Source organism: Phyllosticta capitalensis (genome assembly GCF_038381095.1).
Source record: "Phyllosticta capitalensis strain CBS 128856 chromosome Unknown BKA78scaffold_3, whole genome shotgun sequence".
Classification (NCBI taxonomy): Eukaryota; Fungi; Ascomycota; class Dothideomycetes; order Botryosphaeriales; family Phyllostictaceae; genus Phyllosticta; species Phyllosticta capitalensis.
This window is the reverse complement of record NW_027117441.1, coordinates 55,981-77,219: the sequence shown is the minus strand read 5'-3', so window position 1 is coordinate 77,219 and position 21,239 is coordinate 55,981. Positions and strand designations below refer to the sequence as shown.

Sequence of the window (21,239 nt, the reverse complement as noted above, 5' to 3'; positions counted from 1 at the left end):
ACCACCAGCTAATGCCTCGTTCGCAGGTGACGATGTTGTGAACAAGAACCTTATCCCCACGTACCGCGCTGTGGGGGCCATCGAAAAAGTTCCCCTGATTTTGGGTTTCCCCGCATCAGATCCACCACATCCTTGCGCAGATGCTGCTACCCCACATGAAAGCCACCACCGCCTGTGGCGTCACGCATCGATGGTCTTGTCACAATCCGGCCGCTAGCCAGCGCACCTGCATATCAATCCATTCCGTCGAGCTGCTTTCCTGGTCCCTCGCTCCCAAGCCTACCTTTTTGTGGTATTTCCCCCTGATGATTCGTCCGCGATGGTAATTCCTCTTCTCTAAGTGGAGGTTTAGCGTCCATTATGCGGCCATTCGGAGCAATCCTCGCTCCCTTTCCGAGCCGACTGCTCCCTGTTGATCCAACTAGTTTGACAGACGACTGCAAGATTGGGGAGGGCAGAAGCGGAGGCAGTTTAAATTGCAGCTGGACCGCTGTTGACGCAGAATTGTGTCGTCCCGACAGACCTGCCCCTTTCGACACACAAACCACACTCTAAACTTTTGAGTTGCGGAACATCTTGCCTGCCTGATCATGCCCGCCTCGTCAGATCCAATGCCTGCCGCCGACATTCCTGTTCGCCCGAGCAAAAACGGTCATGTCGACGCAAAGGATGACGCGCTCTACGGGTTGACGTCGAAATGGCCGGTTGCGCTCGACCTGACCGGCTCCAACTTGCCATGCCGGCTGGAAGGCGAAATCGGAGACCTCGTCGTCATGGGAGAGATTCCAAAGGAAATCAGCGGCACGTTTTACCGCGTCATGTGCGACCCCTTTGTGCCCCCTCACCCGGACAACGTACCCCTGGACGGCGACGGGAGCATCCAGGCGTTCAGGGTCAAGGACGGCCGCGTCGACATGAAGATGCGCTATATTGAGACGGAGCGCTACAAGCTGGAGCGCAAGGCAAACAAGGCCCTGTTTGGCCTCTACCGCAACCCCTTTACGCACCACCCCTGTGTGCGCGCTGCCGTCGACTCGACGGCCAACACCAATCTCGTCCACTGGACCGACCACTTGCTCGCGCTGAAGGAGGGCGCCCTCCCCTACGCCGTCGACCCGCACACGCTGGAGACGCGCGGCTACGACCCGTTCGAGAAGCAAAACGTCCAGTCGAAAACCTTCACTGCGCACCCCAAGGTCGACCCGTACACGGAAGAACTCGTCGTCTTCGGCTACGAGGCCAAAGGGCTCGCCTCCAAGGATATCGTCGTCTACCACCTGGACAAGCACGGCAACAAGCACGACGAGCAATGGATCGAGGCGCCGTGGCCCGCCCTCATCCACGACTCGGCCATCACCAAGAACTTCCTCGTCCTGCTCCTGTGGCCCTTTGAAGCCAGCGTCGACCGCATGAAGCAGGGCAAGCAGCACTGGGCCTGGGACTACCGGCTGCCCGCCACCTTCATCGTCGTGCCGCGACGCAAGACGGCGGCCGCCGTCGCCGGCTGGAAAGAGGGCGAATACCGCTCCTACGCGTGGCGCAACTGCATGCCGATCCACACGGGCGGCGCATGGGAGTCCTCCGGCAAGATCATGGTCGAGTCGTCGCGCGTCCACGACAACGCGTTCCCCTTCTTCCCGCCCGACGACGGCACAATGCCCGCAGCAGACGCCAAAGCCGACTTTGTGCGGTGGGAGCTGGATCTCGCGCAGCCCAGCGGCAGCACCATTGCAGACCCCGCCGTCATCCTCGACCTGCCCAGCGAGTTCCCGCGCATCGACGAGCGCGTCATGACAACCGCCTACGGCACCGTCTTCCTGTGCGTGTTCCTCCCCGACGCGGCCGCCGGCGGCAAGAACCTCTTCCACGGCCTCAACGCGCTGGCCATGCACAGCCACGCGTCGAACACGACGCGCTACTTCTACGCCGGCGACGACTCGCTCGTCCAGGAGCCCGTCTTCATCCCGCGCAGCGCCGACGCCCCCGAGGCCGACGGCTGGGTCATGGCCATGGTCGAGCGGCGCGCGGCGAACCGCAATGACTTGGTGGTGCTGGATACCAGGGATTTTGAGCGCCCCATTGCGGTTGTGCAGCTGCCGTTTCATGTCAAGAGCCAGATTCATGGTAATTGGGTCGAGGCGGAGCGGTTGGGCGAGATGGCGAGTTTGGTGAGGGAGGTGGGGGAGGTGAGGATTAGCGGGAAGGGGGCGTTGGAGCCGTTTGCTTGAGTGGGGATGGTGGAGATGGTTTGGCGTTTGTGTCGTTGGGGAGGTTTGGGAAACTTTGCCTTTTTCCTGCCGTGGAGAACCTTTTGAAGTGAGTTGGTTGCATCAATTGTGATTCCAGTTCCAAAAACTGCAGTGTTCCTCGTTGGTGTAGTTACTCTTGTATTTGGCGCACTGAATTAGTCGACACGTAATGAGAATCAGCAGTATCTGGTCCGATTCACTGCATAGGAAACCTTCCTAGAAGATACCGACACATTATGCGTGGCCAATAAGCCTCACACACCACAGGCCAACCCCCCTTTCAAAGACATCAGCAACCGGGAGAATAATTTCGCTTTATGGGTATCTATGCTATCCAAAGACCAAAAAAACAACACAAAAACCCCACCCCCACCTATTACACCCCATCATCCATCAATCAAGCACTCCCCCTCCTCCCGCCCAACGCATCGCCACTCAACCGCACCCTCTCCGGCACCCGCACCTCCCTCACATACGTCAACAAACCCTTCTGCTCGAGCGGCTTCCCCTCACTCTCCAGCGGGCTATCCAGCGTCTCAAACTGCAGCACCTGGCCCCGCAGCTCCTGGCCGCCGCCGCCATAGCCGCTAGGGTCGTGGATGTCGGGCGTCTCGTCCAGCGCCTGCAGCGGCGTCGGCGTAAACAGGCTCTTGTTGAGCGGCGTCGAGCGCTGCCCCGTCGTGCCGCCGCCGCGGCCGTTGCTGCTGCCTGGCCGCGAGAAGAATTGTGCCAGCAGCGGGCGCAGCGAGGGGAGGCAGGCGCACATTAGGCAGACTTGGAGTTCGACCATGCTCCACATGGCCGGCCACGGGTTGGCGTAGGACACGTCGTTCGTTTGTACGGCTTTGACGACGGAGTAGAGGCGCACAACGGACATGGCGCATGCGCTGTGAGGAGGGGTGTTAGTTGTGCCAGTTTGCTGGCGGTTGGGTTTTGAGGGGTGGGGTGCGAAGGGGGGAACCGCAATACTTACAAACCACCCAGAATAAAAACCCCCAACAACCCCAACTTCTGCGACAGCGGCAGGCGCAGCTCATTCAGCGCCGGTATAGGGATAACGACAATAGCCAGGCCGAGAAAAATATTGCATCCACAATAGAGATAGTAGTACGGCTCAATCTCCAGGCAGCGGCCGCGGCCGGAGCGGGTCCAGTAGTAGTGGACGGGATGGCACTGGAAGATGGCGACGCAGATGCCCTGCACGCTGTACAGGGCGACGACCCACATGAAGAGCTTGGTGACGATGGTGGTGCGCCGCCCGATGAAGATGCGCAGGTACTGCGCCAGGATGGAGAGTTTGGCGAAGCCTAATGCGATGATGTAGAGCCAGAGCGCCAGCCAGAAACTGTGTGCCCGAGGCGTTCGTTGCTTAGCCGTTGCGTATTCGTAAACAGGAGGGGCAAGTTTTGAGAACGCCATTGCTGGGTGAGAGAGCTGTGATGATGCACTTACTAGAGAGCTTGGGCGCGAAGGTCGTCCGGCGACAGTTGGTCTGAACGGTATCCCATGCCGTGCTCGGCTTCTGCGTGCTCTTCAGCAACTGCGACTCATGACGACGGACGGCGGCCAACACCCACGCATAGAAATGACGGCAGAGGTAGGGACGCTCGCTATGAACGAGAGAAGAGCAAAGTTGTCATCCCATCCGATCCGGCGCATGCGGAACCGCGTCCCCACTTTGAGCAGCAGTACGACAAAGGCCAGGAACGAAATGAGGATGACGACCGACATGCACCGTCGCGCTGACGGCGCATACTCCATGGTCGAGCGGAGGACGACGCACACCGAGAGAGGACGCCGACGTCGATCTCAACAAGACGATATTAGAAGAAAAGGTAGTAAGCAGGTCGCCTCTGCTCGCGACGAGGCTGTTGGTGGAGGAGAAGGGGGATTGGGGTTATCAAGAAGACCAAGACGACTCCTCTCTCAACCCACCCTCCCGACCGCGCAGCAGCACGACGTAACTCGCATTCCCTGTGAGTCCCGTTTCAGCATGCCAGGTTGCGACCTTCACCCATCCGCGCGGCAGGGCAGAGGTCCTGGGGAAATTCAAACCGTGCGCTTCGGGAAACCTCCTTGTCCCCAACAAGCTTTACCGAGGCCACTGACGACGTTTGTGCGAGGGCGAGCGAGCTCGATTGGCTCCAAGCCCGCAGGAGAGGTTGCGGACAGTGCGTGCTTAGTGGTCGAAACTAGGTTGACTCGCTACAGGGTTGCTCCGGGAATTTGTGATTGTCAAAGCCAATCGCTCGGGGTGATGGTCGCAGGGATGGGCTTCTTCGACCAGCTTGCCCAGAAACAACAGGCGAACAAAACGGCCCTGCAGGACCTGCTAACCATGCAATTAATATGACATGCCTCAGGTGAACCTTGGCGCAAGGCTTACGACGTATGACTTCCGGCAGTTGTGCTTGCTTTGCAAAGAGGCATTGCTTCTCATAAAGCTACCTGACTGTCGTCGGATTACGATAGCGCTTTTGGGTCGATATTGTACGGGGCCGACGATAACTGCGCTTCAAGAGGTGCAAGCTGAGAGAAACAGACGCTCGACAGGGAGGATTGCGTGCGAGCACTTGGCAGTTTGAATCCAATTCAAACCAAGAGTTAGTCATTCTTGGCGAGAGCTTCTGTACATGCAAAGTCAATGCCCTCTCAATCAGTCTTCAGAGCAAGTCACCGGTAAAGTGGTCGTCAGACCATCACAAAGTATTCGAATGCTTGGCATTTTGGTCTTCACGTCCAGCGTGGATGTGAGAAAAACAACAAGGCGGTATGCGCCTGATCTGCTTCACATCGTGTCGACATCGCTTCTCGACAAACGAATGCACACCTAGCTGTACACGACACCGGGCTGTCTCGCAAATCCAATCCTTCCTGGCGCCGTCGTGTTGTCAAAGACCACAAACTGGCTCTTCAAGATGATGGCGCCAATCACGTTGAACGGCATTCCAGTGCTCGCCTGCAGTCCTCCAAAACAGTTGCCGTCATAATCAACGGGGCCGTAGACGAGATAGATACCGGGCACGGTTTGGGGGACGCCGCCGATTGTGAGATTGAACGGGGGAGGTGTTGCGGAACACGGGAGGATGTAGCCACCATACGTCGAGCTGTAGCTGGCGCCGGGCACGGCGTTGTAGAAAGCCGCCGCGACATCATTTGGCACATAAGCCAGCGTGGTTCCAGTGTCGATAATCGCGGGGATGGCTTTGGCGACAGCAGGGCTCTTTCCGACAGAGTATCCGGTAATGTTTACCGCCCAAAATCCCTTGGTCTGGGCCGAAGTTGACGTTACGTTGGTGTAGGTCAGGGCACCAGTGTAAAGGGATGAGTTGAAGGTTCCAAAGGTGAAGAATCCAGGCGCATTTCTTTTGAGGCTGGTGGTGAAAATGGGCTTGGCCAGCTGGGACCTCACAGTGTCGAAAAAGGTTGCTTGTTTCGGCTTGATCGAATTGAGAGCGCTAGATGCGAGACCCAACACTCCATCGCTGGCAGTGTCTTGCAGGAACAGGCTTGAAGCGCTTGTTGCAGCCTCCACGGCCTGGCGCGTCGCAGTGACTCCGCCAACGTTGACCTTGTCGGCATAGACAGTACCTGCGCCTGCGCTCCCGTCGCCGTAGGTGATGCTCCAAGTGAGACCAGACATGACGGTTCCTGTCGACGGGTTGTAGAGATCCTGGCCGAGTTGTTGCGCAGCAGGCATCAAAGTCGAGAAGACCCAGCTACACAGTATTAGCGAATTGCAAAGGAGCTTGTCTCATAGACTTACAGATCAGATGACCCAGTGTCGAATACCAGTTGCATAACACTAGATCCAACCGTCACGGGCGACAGGTACAAAGTGTCGTAGTCGTCCTCAGAGACAGCAGCCACATCGCGGACGTAGAATCGCGACCCAGTTCCAGCTGAGGCTAGCGCAGCATATGCCCTGCCAGAAGCAGCCTTGACATCCACAGGCATGACTCCGTTGAACTTGTGGTAGGCATCTGCCATCCGAATAGGACCATTTTTGCGAGTTGCTCCGCGCGCGACCTGGTGGCTAGTGAAAGAGGTGTCGACCCCTACCGGCGCGGCCACGGCGCAGCCGCAAAGAATAGCAATGGCAAGTATCCGACTCAACATAATGGACTGCCAAATCGACCTGCGGGTAGTGAAAAGAGGTTTGGGTATAGGCAAGTTTGGAAGATCGGCCTCCGCCAGCAAAACCATGACCTAGCTTCACGATATATATCCATCGTGGTTGCTGCTGTAAACGTTGCACCGACGCTTCCAGACCCAAACGTCACTTTGTCCGGCTGCGAAGCGACTGCGCGTCGCTATTGCCCGTTTCAGCGAGGGATCAGCATCGTCATGGAGTGGGAATAGGAAGAACAAGCTGGTCGGATAAATTGATTGGGCGTTTGGCTGGAGCATTTGGGACCGGGCGTTCTGTGATCCGGCATGGTGGTACAAAGGGATGAAGTAGTCTTTATGCGGACGATGAAGTTGAGGACGCCGCATTCCAGCTCTGCCTTCGTACTCCGCACTGCTTACGCGCGTCTAAGTCTCGTGCCAGGCGATTTTCGAGCAAACTTTCCTTGCGAGGAGAATGCTAATTGCTGCTTCTTTCAGACCTCGGCACACGGCACCCAACACCAGGTTGGAATTTCCATCCATGTGGAGAGAGAAAGCAGACGTTGTTCCTTTGCGCTGGGATTTGGCTTGGGATCGATATATTGAACGCCTGTCATATTTGAGTACACTTTCCATGGGAGTTCTTGTGCTCACAGCCCCCAAGTCATAATCGACACCAACGGCTGTAAGTCTAGACCACTGCGGTTAGCCAGAAATCGTGCACCATGGCAAGTGATTGAGATGGAGCAATCCTACCTTGGCGACTCAGTAAGCCGATGTCTTGTCTGTGAGACCATCATCCATAGACAGCACAGTCCACTCTGGTGATGCAGGTGAGAGAAGTCGCGTCAAAACTTTGTAGAAATCATTTGATTCCAGGAATTGGATTAAGCCCAATCCATCATTGAGATGGCAATGAAAACGCTGAGAGGTAACGGACATGTCGAACTCTGCCGCACAAACGTGTTGTTTCATGAATGACCTGTGTCTTAAAGTCTCGCGCTCTCTTGAAATGATCGTGGATCTTGTTTCGCCCAGCGGGACCGAGACCTCCTCGTGCGAGCTGAAGGGAATCCCAAGTTGTGCTGGCAGCATCCAGCGTTGTGTCTTTCTCAGATGGAGCCAGAGAACTTGCCAAATCGACGATAATGTTTGTCGCAAGCGGTCGTGAGCACCTCATCGCGCAATGTTCCGGCCACGGCCTAGCTCGCGTCATTTTCCCCGGACGCCGCGACGTCATTCTTCTTTTCATGTGCAAACCCAGCCTCTTCGCGCTTGTGGAGCCCCTTTGCTTCCAACTTGCTGTTCTTCAACACGCCACCGGCTTTCTCCATCAACTTCCCCACAGCCGAATCTGTGCGCGTCACCTCGCTGTTTGCATTTGCCGAAGCTCAAGAGCATACCGTGCTTATCTGATGGCGGGAAGCTTCCTGTCTTGTTGCCAAAGCCGGGCCCGCTGGTGGTTCCGCTACCGTAACGCGTGGCTCCAGAGTACGAGGCTGTGTCTGCGGCGCTGCCAGTTCGTGAACCGTAGCTGCTGTCTGGCGGAGAGCTATTTTCCATATTGGTTGATTGAGACTGGCTGTGCTTGTCAATGCTTTGGAAGGGGTAGGGCGGTCCTAGAAGATTGTTGCTGGTGGTTGCATGTGAAAACCTGAACAGAAGTACGATGCCACAAGCGAGCTTTATACATTTTGTAAGTTGACAGCTGTGGGAGAATGATATAATGAGTCCGCAGGTCGACAAATAGGAGTCCGCCTAACTATCGGGACAGGATCAGAGGACAAGCCTGAAGCCACATGCGGGGAAAGGGCACGTCGAAGCGTCGATCATTGAGCAGTGCAACTCAACACCAAAACTGCTTATCAGTGGCCTGTAGAACGCGCCGAAGCAGTGATGGATGGAATCATCATCTGTCATTCCAGGCAGATGAATCGAGATGGCTGCGCGCGCCAGGAGAATTCATGCTGACTGCGTCATCAAGGATCGAAGTGATATTTCCAGGTTTGTCTTGCCATCTGCCGATCGCAGATAACAACGGTCTACCTTACCAGACAGCGGAAATGCAGAATTGCATCATATGAGCTCCATGCTCAAGTCGAATAGTTCTTTGCAACGCCATGCCATGCCAGAGCCATCCAGGAACGCCAAAATCGAGAAGAGATGCTGCAGTCTCTAGCGCACGTATTTACTCTGTCGTAGATGTCAGTGTTGTTTGCCTCTTTGACTGCAGTGCACTCACCATGAAGCGCTTGTGAAAGTCGGAGCGGAGCAAGTCATTGACAAACTCCTTGGGCTTCTTGTCCTCGGTACCACGCGCCTGATTTTTGAAGACGACATCGTCATCCCATCGTCTCTTGACGTTGAAGTCGGTGGGATTGAGCAACGGATTGCCTCGCGCAATGTCGAACTCGCGCTGTTCTTGTTCCTGAGCCGACTTTTCCTCCTCCTCCTTCGCCCTTTGCTCGGCGCGCTCCTTTTTAATCTTTTCCAGCTCGCGCATCAGCTCCGCAGTCTCGTCCTCCTCATCGTCATCATCGTCCTCTTCCTCATCGCTACTATCGCTATTGGATCCGTCGGAATCTGCGTCGACGTCCGCAGCTTCTTCTAATATGAGGCGTCGCCGTTTTGCTTCTGGCGATTCGTCGGCGTCGGCCTCTTCTGCCGGTGGAGCCTCCAATTGCCGCTTCGAAGTAGATGTGGATTCTTCTTCGCTGGCGGGCAGCGGAGTGCCGTTCTTCTTGGCAAAGTGGGCGGCTTCGGCTTTCAGAAGCTCTGCGCGGAGATCGCGCTGCTCATCGGCGACACCACCTTGACCAGGTTGGCGCGTTTTGAGGGTCATATGCGCCGGCAGCAGGCGCTGGTGGTAGGCGGGACCACGCTGGGCCTCTTTGCCGCGAGCCTAGAGGTCGTCAGCTGGAATTCCCTCGCAGCAATCGTTAAATCATACCGGATCGAATGTAGGTCTGTGAGCGGTCGTCATGGTGGGTAGCGAAAGGAGGTTAAAGTTGGTGTGTAGTGTTTTGTGATGCTCGGGAGAGCCGCGACGGCGACTTGATGGCGATGATGCCCCAGGCACAAAGTGAGAGGGCGGTGAAGACCGGCAATAATTCCGCCCGCAAAGACCGCCTCTCCGTCACCATCGCATCCGCAATTCACAACTTTTTGACCATACCCATTCGTTAGTCCCTGCCGCAATCTAGAAGATGCCGCGCGAGGCTGAACTCTCTCGTAATGAGCGCGACTTCATTGTCCAGGCTCTCGGCGAAAACATACGTCTCGACGGCCGCAAATTCGACACCTTTCGGGATCTCGACCTCTCGTTTGGCGACGAGTATGGAGTTGCGGATGTGAAGCTTGGCAAGACCAGGTACGCGATGCCAGCAATATTTCCAGGACCCTAATCTAAAGCAATTCACCAGAGTCCTCGCCCGCGTCTCAGCAGACGTGACTGCGCCTTTCGCAGACCGGAAATTCGACGGCGTCTTCAGCATCAGCACCGAGTTCTCGCCCATGGCCTCGCCCGCCTTCGAAGTCGGCCGGTACGTTGCGCGCAAGCTACTTGGCCTGGCGTAAAGCACCCTAACTGAACCCACAGTCAGACAGACGCCGAGATAATCCTATCCCGCATACTCGAAAAGGCCATTCGCCGCAGCGGCGCCCTGGACACGGAATCCCTCTGCATTGTCGCCGGCTCGAAATGCTTTTCCGTTCGAGCCGATGTCCACATCCTCGACCATGATGGAGGCCTCATCGACGCTTCATGCATCGCCGTCATCGCCGCTCTTCAGCACTTCCGAAGACCAGACGTCTCTGTAGAGGGAGAAAAGGTCATTGTGTACAGCCCGAGGGAGCGAGAACCGGTTGCGCTATCCATGCTGCATCACCCCCTTTGCGTCACCTTCTCCTACTACAACAACGGAGAAACTGTGTTGGTGGACGCAACAATGGCGGAGGAACAGGTTCGCGAGGGCGAAATCATCGTCACAATGAACAAGTTTGGGGAGCTCTGTCAGATTGCCAAATACGGAGGCGTACCAATCGACCCCGTGGCAGTCTTGCAATGCACGAATGTTGCATTGAACAAGGTCCAGGCCTTGACAAAATACATCCAGGGTCGACTTGAAGAGGACGCAAAGAAGAGGGATGCAGGAGGTCTCATGGCAGAGCTGAGCGCGGAGAATGAAAGATGAGTGGCCTGGAACATGTCTTGATTCGGCACGAAAACGACAGCAAAGGTCGTTGCACCATGGAATGGACGCAGTCAGAGCCTGGACTCTGCACAGAACGCGAAGGCTGGCAATGTACGCGACAGCACGCGTGAACTGGCCTGGGGACTGATCTGAGGGGCCTGGCTGCTAAGCCCCGGATGTCGTTGCAAGGGGAGAGCATGTTGAGACGGGCCTATAGGTAGACGAGAAACAACAGGGATGACGAACGAAGCAGAAGTGATTCGACCACGGCCCATACAGACAACAATAGAGCCGGAGCCGGAAGTCGAGTCTTCCGCGTGTGAGCATGGTCCGATTCCAAGTGACGCGACCGGTCGGCTTACAAAATCGTGAGATGCGCATAGACAACAGCTTTGAGGTGGATGGAACATTTGCAAGCAAAAGGGTCTCGTTGTGTCGTTGCGGGCTTGATGGCGGTTTTGTTAACGGCCGAGATGAAGGTCGAGGGGGCTCCCGGTCCGGCTCAAAGACGGAACGGGCGCCAGTGACGTCAGGATAGAATCCGTCAGTTGTTTTTCCAAATCTGATGGCTCCCGTCGCCGAGCTCTCATGGTCCCGGCCGGATACATGACCATTCGCCATGGCTCTAGCATTATTCGAGACCATTCCTCTCTCCGTGCTCCGCCGCCCTATCCCGCGTACAAATAAGTCCTGAAGCCCATTGTTCCACCTCCATACGGCATACCACACATCGACATGGCATCCAAACTCGTTCCCTCGAATCCGGACAAAGTCATGGTCATTCGGGACGTTGTTCCCAATGTCATCACCACCTGCTCCGTCCCCTTTGCGCGCTTTGGTCGGATCAAGATTGGAGGCAGAGGAACCATTGGTATGCAACGCTGTCTTTTGGCGTTGGCGCAGCTGCTAACTGAACAATCACAGTCCGCCTGCAGAATGGATCCCTCGCCGTCTTTTCGCCCGTCGCCCTCACCGAAGAAGTGAAGAAAAAGGTCGAGTCCATGGGAGAGGTCAAATACATCACCGCCCTCGACGCCGAACACCACATTTTCCTCGGACCCTGGCACCAACAGTACCCCAATGCGCGAGTGCTGGGCCCAGAGACGCTCCCCGAGAAGCGCGAGAAGCAAAAGAACGAAAAGGTGCCGTTCCACTTTGTCTTCGACTCCAAGAACAAGCACGAGATCAAGGTCGATCCCGAGGTACGTTAGGTTTCCCGGCGCGATGGCGGCGCGCATCACATGCTTACTCCGTGGTGGCAGTTTGACGCCGAATTCGAGTACGAGTTTGTGCACGCGCACGCCAACAAGGAGCTCGTCTTCAACCACAAGCCGACGCGCACGCTCATCGAGGCCGACCTCGTCTTCAACATGCCGGCGACCGAACAGTATAGCAAGTCGGACGTCGACCCCAACTCGGGCATCTTGACGAAGCTCTTTTCGACGTTTACACACATGCGCGGCGAGGCCATGGGCCAGAGGCGCTTCTTGTGGTATGGGGTTAGCAGCGGCGACAGGAAGGCTTTCAACTCGAGCATGGCCAGGATTGACGAGTGGGACTTTGACCGCCTGATTCCCTGCCACGGCGACGTCATTGAGACGGGTGCCAAGACGAGGTTCCAGAAGGTCATGAAGTGGCATTTGGATGCGGCGTTGAAGGCGCAGTAATTGGGAGTTGGGGGAGTTCTGGGGAGTGGTGTATTATATTGGGAGTTGGTCAGAAGGAGTTGATGAGAGCATCGGAATCATCGGAGGTGCATGGGGAGCATGAAGGAGTCTCTTCGTGTTTGAGCATGGTGTTTTGAGCAACTAGTATACCCCGTAGTCGCAGCAGAAATCATAAATGGCATGGAGATCAGCGTGGTCGTGCTCCGGGACCCAATGAAACGCCGGCCGACAGCTCGACGTCCGGTCAACAAGCTGCCCGGAACCCCCCAAATCCACACCACCATGCCTGACTGTCGCTTGCGGCCATGGACTTTGTACGCCCTCTTGATGCTCTTTTCACCTCGAGTTGAATGCTCACATACTCTCTTCAACAGTGGACTCGCTTGATTGGCGGGACCAGCGCTCAGAAGAAACGCTCCTCCGCAAACGACCCGCAGCAGCGACTCGCACGCTTCAAGCGCGTCTACAACCAGATTCTCGTGCGTCCTCCCCTTGCCGCCGTGGCGTTGCTGACTCTTCCAGAACACATGGCACAAGTCGTCCTCCCTCGCAGGCGATCCCGCAGCTCTCGATAGCTTGCGAGCAAGCTTCCAGCGCCTCACCTCGATACTCAACGAAGAATCCCGCGCCCCCGCCCCCCACCTCTGCCTCCAATTCGCCTCGTCGTCCCAAATCTACTCGGCCATATCCCGCATTGCCTCGACATCGCACAATGAAGCTCTGGTCAGGGATGCCGTGGCCGTCTTCGGCGCCCTCATCGACAGCGAAGAGGAGGACTTTTTGGCAAACGAGCGCTTCGCCGAGGCCCTCATGACCTTTGTGTCCAAGATTTCGAGCTCCAACATGCTGCTCATTGGCGAGGATACCGACGCCGAGATTGTCGAGTTGCTCTTTGGCATCTCGGCCAAGATACGACTCGAGCCCGAGATCCTGCCCGTGTGGTTCAGCTCCACCGGCAAGGTCGACTCGGACACGAGATCCGCAATCCTCAACAAGGTCGGATTCGCCGGCATCATTCGAAAGGAAGACTTTCCGCTCTGCTACCAGCTCATCGACCACGTCCACCACGAGGGCAGGATAGGCGACTTTGCGCGCACGGGCCTCTTGTACATCTTCGAGACGGCCTCCAAGTCTCGCGAGCTGGAGCAGTGGATTGTCGAGAGCGACTTGGCGACGTTGATGGCTAGCGGCCTCGGTGCCCTCTACAGCCAGCTCAGTCGGAAGCTCTCCGTGCTGCATCCTCCCGAGGACCGGCCGGTCATTCTGACCCTTTCCGACTATCCCGAGTATCATCTCCCGAATGATGCCGAGAGCATCTTTTCTCCTGGATTCCGCACCCACTTGGATACGTTTCTCTCCTATCTGGCGTTCTGGCAGGATGTGCTCGAGCACTGCCGCTCGCCGGATGTGAGGCAGACGCTCATTGATCATTTCCAAGTCTTGTTCCTGCAGCAGCTCTTGTGCGTATACGCCATCTCAGATTTGGACTTTTAGCTGACTTGTTAGATACCCGTCTCTGCTTGAATCTTCCGATGTCGACGGAGGTTCCTCTGTTGCTGTTCTCAACTACCTTCGGCAGATTTTGGACGCGCTCGATCACCACGAGCTAGTCTACATGATTTTGCGCTACCTGCTGGCTCTTCCCGACGAAAATGCTGGACGCCAAAGATCTGCATCCGTGTCACAGCGGCGGTCGACGCTCATGCTGCTCTCGCGCCCGGAAGAGGATGAGACCATGAACCCGTCGCTCTTCAACTTGGTCGATCTTTTGCTCAACAGCACCCAGTCTCGAAACCAGCAAACTGTCGTGTCTGCTCTGAAGCTGGTCACGACGATCCTTGGCAAGAACCACAAGTATGCCACGGGAACTCTTGTGAGAGTGACCGAGGTGCATCACAAGGATCCCCAACGGACCATGGGAGCCCTCAGCGCAGAGATTGAGTCGTATCTCGACGTTGCTGAAGCGCTAGTGCCCGGGTCTTCCCTCAACGCCGAGTATGACGCGTTTCTCAAGGACGTCATGAGTCTTTTGGAATCACATCCGTGTTCCATGAAGATGCTCGCGCTGCACGGGCTTAATCTGCCCAGCCAGGTCGCCGTGGATTACCTAGCCTCGGAAGCCCGCAAGGACGAACCCATGTTCCATTTGAACAATGACGATGCGCTGTTTATGTCGCTGATGAAGATTCTGTCCAACTTTTTCACAAACACGGTGGACACGAATCTTAGCCTCACGGATGCCATTGTCAATTTGGCGTCCTGTCCCAACATGCGTCTTGAGGGATGGCTCGCCGTGGAACCCACCAAGTACCATTTCGACCCCAACGAGACGTTTGAGGAGGAGGACGAAGATCTTCGTGACATTTTCAAGGCGAGAAGGAAACCAACGTGGACGACGCAAGCCGCACCCGCGCTCCTGGCGCAACTCAAAAGGCTCATGGAACAGCTCGAAAGCCTGCGCAAGGAGATTCCCGACTTTGATGGCTACGTCGCTACTCGCAAACAAGCCTTTCGCATGCACGAAGAAATCAACGAAGCTCTCCGCTCCACCGCCAACTTCCCCCCTCCCTCGCCCTGGCCCATGCAACGTCGCGCATCGGAAACACCCCCGCCGGCACCCGGCTTCCTCACGCCGCAGCAGTTTGGCCAGCAAGTCCTCGAAGGCGTCGCCAGCCCCTTTCGCTCGCAGTCGCCGCGCGGCCGCAAGCTCACCAGCGCCGCCGACGGGCGTCCTCCGCCCTTCAAACTCACCGCCGCCCCCTGGCTCGAGCCCGCGCCCGGCTCCAAGAAGACGTCGTCCTCGCCCTCCTTGTCTCCAGATGCCAGCAGAGGCGCCAGCCCCCCTCCCGGCGCCAGCCCCAGCCGCGCTGGCAACCGCACCGTCCCCCACATCCGCGCCCCGTCGCTCGGCACCATTCTCAAGGGCGTCCCCATGGACACCGAGATCCTGAAGCGCCCCGTCAAGTTTCCCGCAAAGGCGAAGCCCAAGTCGGCGCCTGCGAGGCCGTCGGCCGTCCCTGGCGAGCCTAACATTGAGGAGGATAGGGAGGAGGAGGCGAGGGCTGAGCAGGGCGAGTCGAATACAAACACAAACGAGGCCCCCGTGCCGACTGACGTCAGCGCTGGCGCCGAAGCTTCTGCATCTGCTCCGGACGAGCAACAGCCTCCGCCCACCACCACCGTCGACTCCCCCGACGTGGCCGTATCCTCGCGCCCGCAAACCGCCGTCACAGACACCTCGTCCCTGTCCCTCAGCCGCCCGCAGACGGCCAACCGCGACGACGACGTGGAAGAAGTCAAGGAGGTCTCCCTCGGCCATGTCCTCACAAACGTCGTCATTTTGCAGCAGTTTGTCCTCGAGCTCGTTGCTATTTTGCAGGTGCGCGCGAGCTTGTTTCAGGAGGTTAAGTTTGTGTAGGAGGGGGGTTGTGAGGAGAGGGAGCAAGAGGGGAGGGGCAAGAGGGAGGAACGAGTAAGAAAAGGAGGACTGATTGATTGATCGATCGGTGGTGCATGGAGACGAGATGACGAGCTAAACTGTAAATAGGAAAGAGTGGGAGAAGGAGGTAGGGGGAGGAGAATGGATTGAATCGATGTAGCGTAAGATGGCAACAAACAACGCTTCTTGGGGGGCAACCCCACCCACTTTCTTGTCTTCTTCGCATACCTTTGTATACACTGCTTGCGAAGAATAAGACACCTAGTCACATTCCTTCCTTATTCCTACTTACTTACCTAAACTTACTTGTCTAGTCATTTCATTTCATTACTTCGCAAGCTCGACCCAACTCTACTTTACTCGACTCTACTTCACACTCCTTACTCGCCTCAACCGACACTGCCGTCCCGTTTGATTTTGGCGTAGTAGTGGTGGTGCTTCAGTACCTATATGTAGACACGACCCAAGTGATGGAAAACTCGACCTGGCCTCAGGCGGGGATCATGTGGGACGGGATGGGTTTGCTTGTTGCGTTGGAGAAGGATTGTAAGTGAGTCTTTTACTCTGGAGATCAGTCCTTTCTTACCCAACCCCCTCCCCACGCTAATCACGCGGAAGAAGTAGGGAATTAACTGGGCTGATTGACATGTAGGTAGTCCTTTGGCTTTAGTCGTCCACACATGCGCGCGCAACCCAGTATAAACAGTCCAATTCTCGACTGTTGACCTTTGGCTCTCAGAAACGCTTGATTCGGAGAACATGGGTGTATCCAACACACCAGCACGCCGTACCATGCCATGTCTATGTAGGGTGTAGGCACGTATCCAACGAACGAACAAATTAATGAACCACCTAACCAAAAGACAACAATCCAGGAATCCACCGACGTATCTATGTACCTACCACCCAGCCGAATCCGCTATGTCTCCGCCTCTTCTTCTGCTTCTGCTGCTTGGAGCTGGAGCCAACCGACTGAACCCAGACGCAGACGCAGACGCAGACGCAGCCGGCATCGACGTCGACGTCGACGTCGACGTCGACGCTCGCGTGCTTCGACTCAGACTCAGACAGCGCGGCGCATCACCACAACCACAATAACCACCAACCCCCTGAGCCATCTCCTCCGCGCTCCCATCAACATCAACCCCATCAACCGCATCAACCACATCCCACACGCCCGCGCCCACCCTCACGCCAGCGCTGTCCCTGCGCCTAAACGCGCGGCCGTGGCGGACACCACCACCACCAACACCTCCTCCTCTCTGCGCCGCATCCACATCCACATCCAGCCCGTCGCCGTCCAGCTCGTCATGCCCGCTACCACGTCGAACAGACCAGCCGACCGTCTTGACAATCCCAATCCCAATGCCAGCTGTCCCAGTGCCACTCTCATCGCCGCAGTCCTCGCGCACAGGCAACCATCCGACGTGCGGACCAGCGGCGGCGGCCGGCCCGCTGCTGATCTCCGAAATGGGCGACGGCGAGTCGGGCGGGAAGCGGTAGGCGTAGGGAAAGGAGAACGTTGGGGCGCGGGCAACTGGGCCACGAGGCGCAGGCGGAGAGGGTGCGTTTGCGTTTGCCTTTGCGTTGAGCTTCTTGATCGGTGGGTGGTAGTTTGCCGCGCCGCCGCCACCAGGGTCCGACTTGTTTCTGTGGAAGAGGAGGGGGCGGCGGCGTGGTGGTTTTGGATGTTGCTGCTGCGATGGCCGCGCGGATGGTTGCGATTGCGATTGCGTCGAGGGTGGCACGGTTGGGTCAGAGACGGGGACAGATACGGCTGGGGCATGAGGAGGAGGAGGAGGCGGCGGCGGAGGAGAAGAAGAAGGCGAGACAGAGCGGCGCGAGGGCGCAGGCGACGAGCCGGACGTGATGGTCGTCGTCGTCGTGCCCGTGACGGCCGGCGACGAGTTGCGGCGTACTCGGTCGTCTTGCACTCCAGTGTTTGTGGAGGAGTGTTTGCCGCGTCCATTATTGTTTGGGCCTCTGCCCGGCTCTTCGACAGTAGTGCCTTCTCCCTCCTTCTGTCGAGTCGGAGTGCCGCGCCCTCCGCTCCCATTGCTCAGAGTCGGGAATAGGCTGAAGCGACGCGCGAGGTTGAACGGACTGGGGCCGACGACGGCGTTCTTGTCGCGTTGCTCTTCCTTCGAGACAGGGGCGGCGGCATAATCTGCAACGTCGACTCCATCTCTCGAATTCGCTTCAGGTGGTTCCTCAACGTCGCCTGGCTCGCCACGTCGCCAGCTCCACAGACTGCCGAGCCAGTCGTCCAAACGCTCTTTTGCCCCGACATCCTCGCCCGTGTCGTCTAGGCCCAGGACTTGCCGCGACTTTGCCTCCGTCGCAGCCCGCTCAATCTCAATGTCTCGCTTCCAGCGCTCCGCGTAATCCTGCTCCTTGTCGTTCGAGGTTGCTTCTTCTTTGACCGCGGTACGGCTGGCTGCTGGCGGCCTCGCGTCATCTGCGGCTTTGCTTTTGCTTCTGCAGCGAGAAGTGCTCTTGAAAAGCGTCGGTTCATTCTTGGATGGATCGACGGAACCGGGTGGCGCAGTAGAAGACGATAGTGACTCGGAGACTTCTTCTGGTGGAGGCAGCGTGAATCTACTTTGCGTGTCTGGTGGCGTCGCTGATGATGCTGCCGGCCCGGGCTCTGCTTCCGCAGAAATGAAGAACGGACGGTCAAACAAGTCTGCCGAAGGAGTGTCGGAGAGGGACTGCGACCGATATGCCCTTGATTGCGCCCAGGAGTCGCGGCGAGAGTTGAAAGAGCGGAGTTGTGGGAGTGTCGGCACTTGGCTTGTCTCGAGGTGCTCGAAGCGGGATGTCTGTGGCACTTGCGTCGAAGAAAAGACATTGCGAGGTGGAGGAGGACGAACGGGCCGGCTCTGCTCTCCGTCGGATTTGATATGAGGAACACGCAAATGAGGATGGGGGACATGACGAGGAAAGTGGAAGAGGGGCAGCGATATCGACGAGCCATTTGCCTTTTTCCTACCAGCTCTCGAGCTCCGACCACTGACGCTGTGGGTAAGCCAGCTGTGTCGCCCTCCTCCAAAGTCTTCGAGTGACCGAGAATGACTGTGGGGTCCGCTGCGTGAAGCTGACGTTGATGGGCGGTATCCCAAAGCACGGGCGGTCCGTTTGAAGATTGGACAGAACATGGGCGTGCATGCGACCATGATGGCGACGGTAGTCTCGACTTGACTCCAGAACGGAACGAAAGCCCAGCGCCTGCATTGCGGATCAGCTGCCGTTCCCTCAAAAGAGTTGTAATGAAAAGATAGAACAGGGCCTCATCAAAGACAAGTACCAGCTAAAGTCATTCTGGAGCAAAGAGCCACTGTCCTTCTGCCACTGGACAAGCTGAATCGTCCTCATCAAAGCAAAGCCGCTCGGAATAGCGCCCAGTATGAAGAGACCAAGGAGAATCATGCGCTCCAAAAGGCCAATCTTGACAATGTAGAGGAGCGGAAGCGGAATCAAGAGGCAAATGATGTCGGTCGAAGTCTCGATGCAACTAGTGGCTATTATCCACCCAAAGAGGTTGAAGCAGCCTTGCGGGCGGATTTCGAGATGCCAGTAGTTGGACACTGGCCAGCAGGGGAAGCTTTGCACCTTGTCATGTGAGCTGGCGGATTGAGTCTTGTGGTGCAGTCGAAACTTACGATGACGGTGGTGATGACGCGTACGATCAGGAACGCGATGAATGCTTTGATGACCAGCTGGTATCGTCTTCCGAACGTCGTGGCGCCGGCCGTCATGCGCAGGACGAGCCAGGAGATGGAGAGTTTGGTGAAGCTAGGTTGGTCAGTTCGTCTGCATTGCAGTCAAGATTTCCAAAACACTTACAAAGCGACAATGAAGTTGAAGATGATGTACTGGTATCGGTACTTCTTCCACATCAGCGCTCCAGATCGAAGATTTGACGAGACAATGGAGATGCGTCACCTCACCATCTGGTTCTTGTTCTGCTGTTCCAGGGTCAAGTTGTACGTGTGCTCGCCCCATCCTGCATGTACCTGCATCAGGATGGCAAAGGTCTGTGGAACCAGGAAAATCTGCTTGACAGTCAGTTGGCGGCTGGTCCAAGTAGGAGGCGCTTCCTGACGGTCGCGAAAATAATGAACAGGTCATCGAGCCCAGGGCTTCCAGGAAGAGCGATGCGGCTGTAGAGTCTGCGCGCATTAGCAGCGTCTGAAAGATGTCGAGCAAAAGGAAGCACAAGCCTGATTCTAACAAAGAGGACGGCCAGACAGAAGAGCGCGAGGCTGACGCTGCTCATATATGCGCCGCGACTGTTGGGAGAGTCACCAGGGCCATTAAGCATGCCCATGCCGCCGCGCAGGAAGAGAGCTCAGCTCAGAGGTGCAGGGCGGCAAAAGGGTAAAAACAAGAATAAATGAAAACGAGTAGGAAGACTCTAGAAGACATGAGGGACTGGAGGCGACAAGGACGCACTCGGGGTGAAGATGCTGGAGTGAGGAAATCCGTCGACAGTTGTTGGAGTTGATGGTGCGGTGCGCGACTGCCGGAAGCCTTGTGGATGTGGAGCGTGGCTTCCTTCCCTGTGCGCAACACCTGAAGGCCACGCAACACTTGGCATGGCTAGATTACTCATCCTCCACGTCAATTTCTGAACCTCCTTCCCCTTTTGGGAGCTGAAGCTCGTCTTCCATACCTTTCTTACATCTTACAACGTTGAAAGTTACCAGATTGGGCTCCACTTGTCCGTCAGTATGCCCATACGCCTGCGCTCCGATACGCCAACGCTGAATGCAAAGCCAGACAGCACATCGTCAAGTGTCCAGCGCGTCGTCGACCGGAGCGCATCGTCCACTCTCCAGTCGCTTAGTCTCAGTTCACGAGTCACTCGGCAGTCATTCAGCAGTCGCTCAGCCATACATTGAGTGCGATGCGGAGTCAGACACGCGAAGAGAACCCCACCAGGAACAACTTATTGCCTGATTATGGAGAGGAGTAAGGAGCTGAACGGGAGGGGGTTCGGCGGGGGGTCAGTTTCCCATCAGCCTATTCAGGGGTCAACACACTCAAGCCGGCATGCTTCACGCTTCTCATGACCTTTCGCCGTAGATCTCTTGATGTGTCTTTGCTAGTCACTCCAAACAAGCTGAACTCCTTCGAGGGAGAGCCACCGCGTGACTGGGCAACGGCGACTGAACTACTAGCCCCCCTTTCTCTTCCTTGGGGCGATTAGATTTCTGACCCCGCGTGTTCAGATTTTCAGATTTCTGACCCTCCCTCCACCGGCGCGACTTTACAACTAACTGCGCGACTGCTTGCGCGACTGGCTGCGCGACTAACTGCGCGACTGCCTACCTGACGACTAACTGCCACTGATGACGTCAGGGGCGACTGTGTCAGACCTAAGTACCCAGCCTCTACTTCCATCAGCCCAACTACCTAGCGACTGGCTGACTGGACGATGTGCTGGACGAGGCACTGGACGACGCGATAGACGATACACAAAGTTAGGTGACTGCACAGCGCTTGGTCGCCAAATAAGTGAACACTTCAGCATACTGGTAATAATTGGGTCCGATCGCAAGGAATGGAGAGGGAAGGG

At 56.7% G+C, this 21,239-nt stretch overlaps 9 protein-coding genes across 9 annotated transcripts; 5 read left to right on the top strand and 4 right to left on the bottom strand.

The window, feature by feature from the left end:
• The first annotated feature begins 215 nt into the window (after positions 1–215).
• On the top strand, positions 216–2,314 carry BKA78DRAFT_307841 (isoeugenol monooxygenase). Its single transcript, XM_066887898.1, has one exon. The coding sequence runs from the start codon at positions 591–593 to the stop codon at positions 2,226–2,228; it is 1,638 nt and encodes a 545-aa protein (XP_066746063.1). The 5' UTR covers positions 216–590; the 3' UTR covers positions 2,229–2,314.
• A 653-nt stretch (positions 2,315–2,967) lies between these two features.
• On the bottom strand, positions 2,968–3,575 carry BKA78DRAFT_240224 (uncharacterized protein; the record flags this gene model as incomplete). Its single annotated transcript, XM_066883905.1, has 2 exons — positions 2,968–3,136; positions 3,223–3,575. Coding segments are annotated over 2 exons (522 nt in total), but the record flags the coding sequence as incomplete, so codon positions are not given.
• A 403-nt stretch (positions 3,576–3,978) lies between these two features.
• Positions 3,979–4,602, top strand: BKA78DRAFT_293269 (uncharacterized protein; the record flags this gene model as incomplete). Its single annotated transcript, XM_066886188.1, has 1 exon — positions 3,979–4,602. One exon carries the CDS (start codon positions 3,979–3,981, stop codon positions 4,600–4,602), a length of 624 nt encoding a protein of 207 aa, XP_066746061.1.
• Positions 4,603–5,079: 477 nt separating this feature from the next.
• BKA78DRAFT_293268 (aspartic peptidase domain-containing protein) lies at positions 5,080–6,368 on the bottom strand (the record flags this gene model as incomplete). Its single annotated transcript, XM_066886187.1, has 2 exons — positions 5,080–5,968; positions 6,016–6,368. The coding sequence occupies 2 exons, from the start codon at positions 6,366–6,368 to the stop codon at positions 5,080–5,082; spliced, it is 1,242 nt and encodes a 413-aa protein (XP_066746060.1).
• A 1,193-nt stretch (positions 6,369–7,561) lies between these two features.
• On the bottom strand, positions 7,562–7,922 carry BKA78DRAFT_350590 (uncharacterized protein; the record flags this gene model as incomplete). Its single annotated transcript, XM_066891025.1, has 2 exons — positions 7,562–7,713; positions 7,763–7,922. The coding sequence occupies 2 exons, from the start codon at positions 7,920–7,922 to the stop codon at positions 7,562–7,564; spliced, it is 312 nt and encodes a 103-aa protein (XP_066746059.1).
• A 353-nt stretch (positions 7,923–8,275) lies between these two features.
• Positions 8,276–9,502, bottom strand: BKA78DRAFT_91381 (Pre-mRNA-splicing factor Cwf15/Cwc15). Its single transcript, XM_066893956.1, has 3 exons — positions 9,310–9,502; positions 8,602–9,261; positions 8,276–8,552 (listed from the first exon to the last, which is right to left on the bottom strand). Exons 1-3 carry the CDS (start codon positions 9,340–9,342, stop codon positions 8,535–8,537), a joined length of 711 nt encoding a protein of 236 aa, XP_066746058.1. The 5' UTR covers positions 9,343–9,502; the 3' UTR covers positions 8,276–8,534.
• Positions 9,503–9,565: 63 nt separating this feature from the next.
• Positions 9,566–10,552, top strand: BKA78DRAFT_330227 (ribosomal protein S5 domain 2-type protein; the record flags this gene model as incomplete). The annotated part of the gene is made up of 3 exons (XM_066889746.1): positions 9,566–9,729; positions 9,782–9,901; positions 9,958–10,552. The coding sequence occupies 3 exons, from the start codon at positions 9,566–9,568 to the stop codon at positions 10,550–10,552; spliced, it is 879 nt and encodes a 292-aa protein (XP_066746057.1).
• A 735-nt stretch (positions 10,553–11,287) lies between these two features.
• On the top strand, positions 11,288–12,219 carry BKA78DRAFT_248184 (uncharacterized protein; the record flags this gene model as incomplete). Its single annotated transcript, XM_066884362.1, has 3 exons — positions 11,288–11,423; positions 11,477–11,754; positions 11,815–12,219. The coding sequence occupies 3 exons, from the start codon at positions 11,288–11,290 to the stop codon at positions 12,217–12,219; spliced, it is 819 nt and encodes a 272-aa protein (XP_066746056.1).
• Positions 12,220–12,502: 283 nt separating this feature from the next.
• Positions 12,503–16,023, top strand: BKA78DRAFT_307829 (Retinoic acid induced 16-like protein-domain-containing protein). The gene is made up of 4 exons (XM_066887897.1): positions 12,503–12,533; positions 12,594–12,698; positions 12,742–13,679; positions 13,726–16,023. Exons 1-4 carry the CDS (start codon positions 12,525–12,527, stop codon positions 15,635–15,637), a joined length of 2,964 nt encoding a protein of 987 aa, XP_066746055.1. The 5' UTR covers positions 12,503–12,524; the 3' UTR covers positions 15,638–16,023.
• Positions 16,024–21,239: the final 5,216 nt, after the last annotated feature.

Bases quoted from the DNA above. Each gene is read 5' to 3' on its own strand.
- BKA78DRAFT_307841 (XM_066887898.1), top strand. From the start codon at position 591: ATGCCCGCCTCGTCAGATCCAATGCCTGCCGCCGACATTCCTGTTCGC.
- BKA78DRAFT_91381 (XM_066893956.1), bottom strand. From the start codon at position 9,342: ATGACGACCGCTCACAGACCTACATTCGATCCG. The intron at 9,262-9,309 runs GTATGATTTAAC...GACGACCTCTAG, and splicing joins ACAGACCTACATTCGATCCG to GCTCGCGGCAAAGAGGCCCA.
- BKA78DRAFT_307829 (XM_066887897.1), top strand. The intron at 12,699-12,741 runs GTGCGTCCTCCC...TGACTCTTCCAG, and splicing joins GCGTCTACAACCAGATTCTC to AACACATGGCACAAGTCGTC. The intron at 13,680-13,725 runs GTGCGTATACGC...CTGACTTGTTAG, and splicing joins TTGTTCCTGCAGCAGCTCTT to ATACCCGTCTCTGCTTGAAT.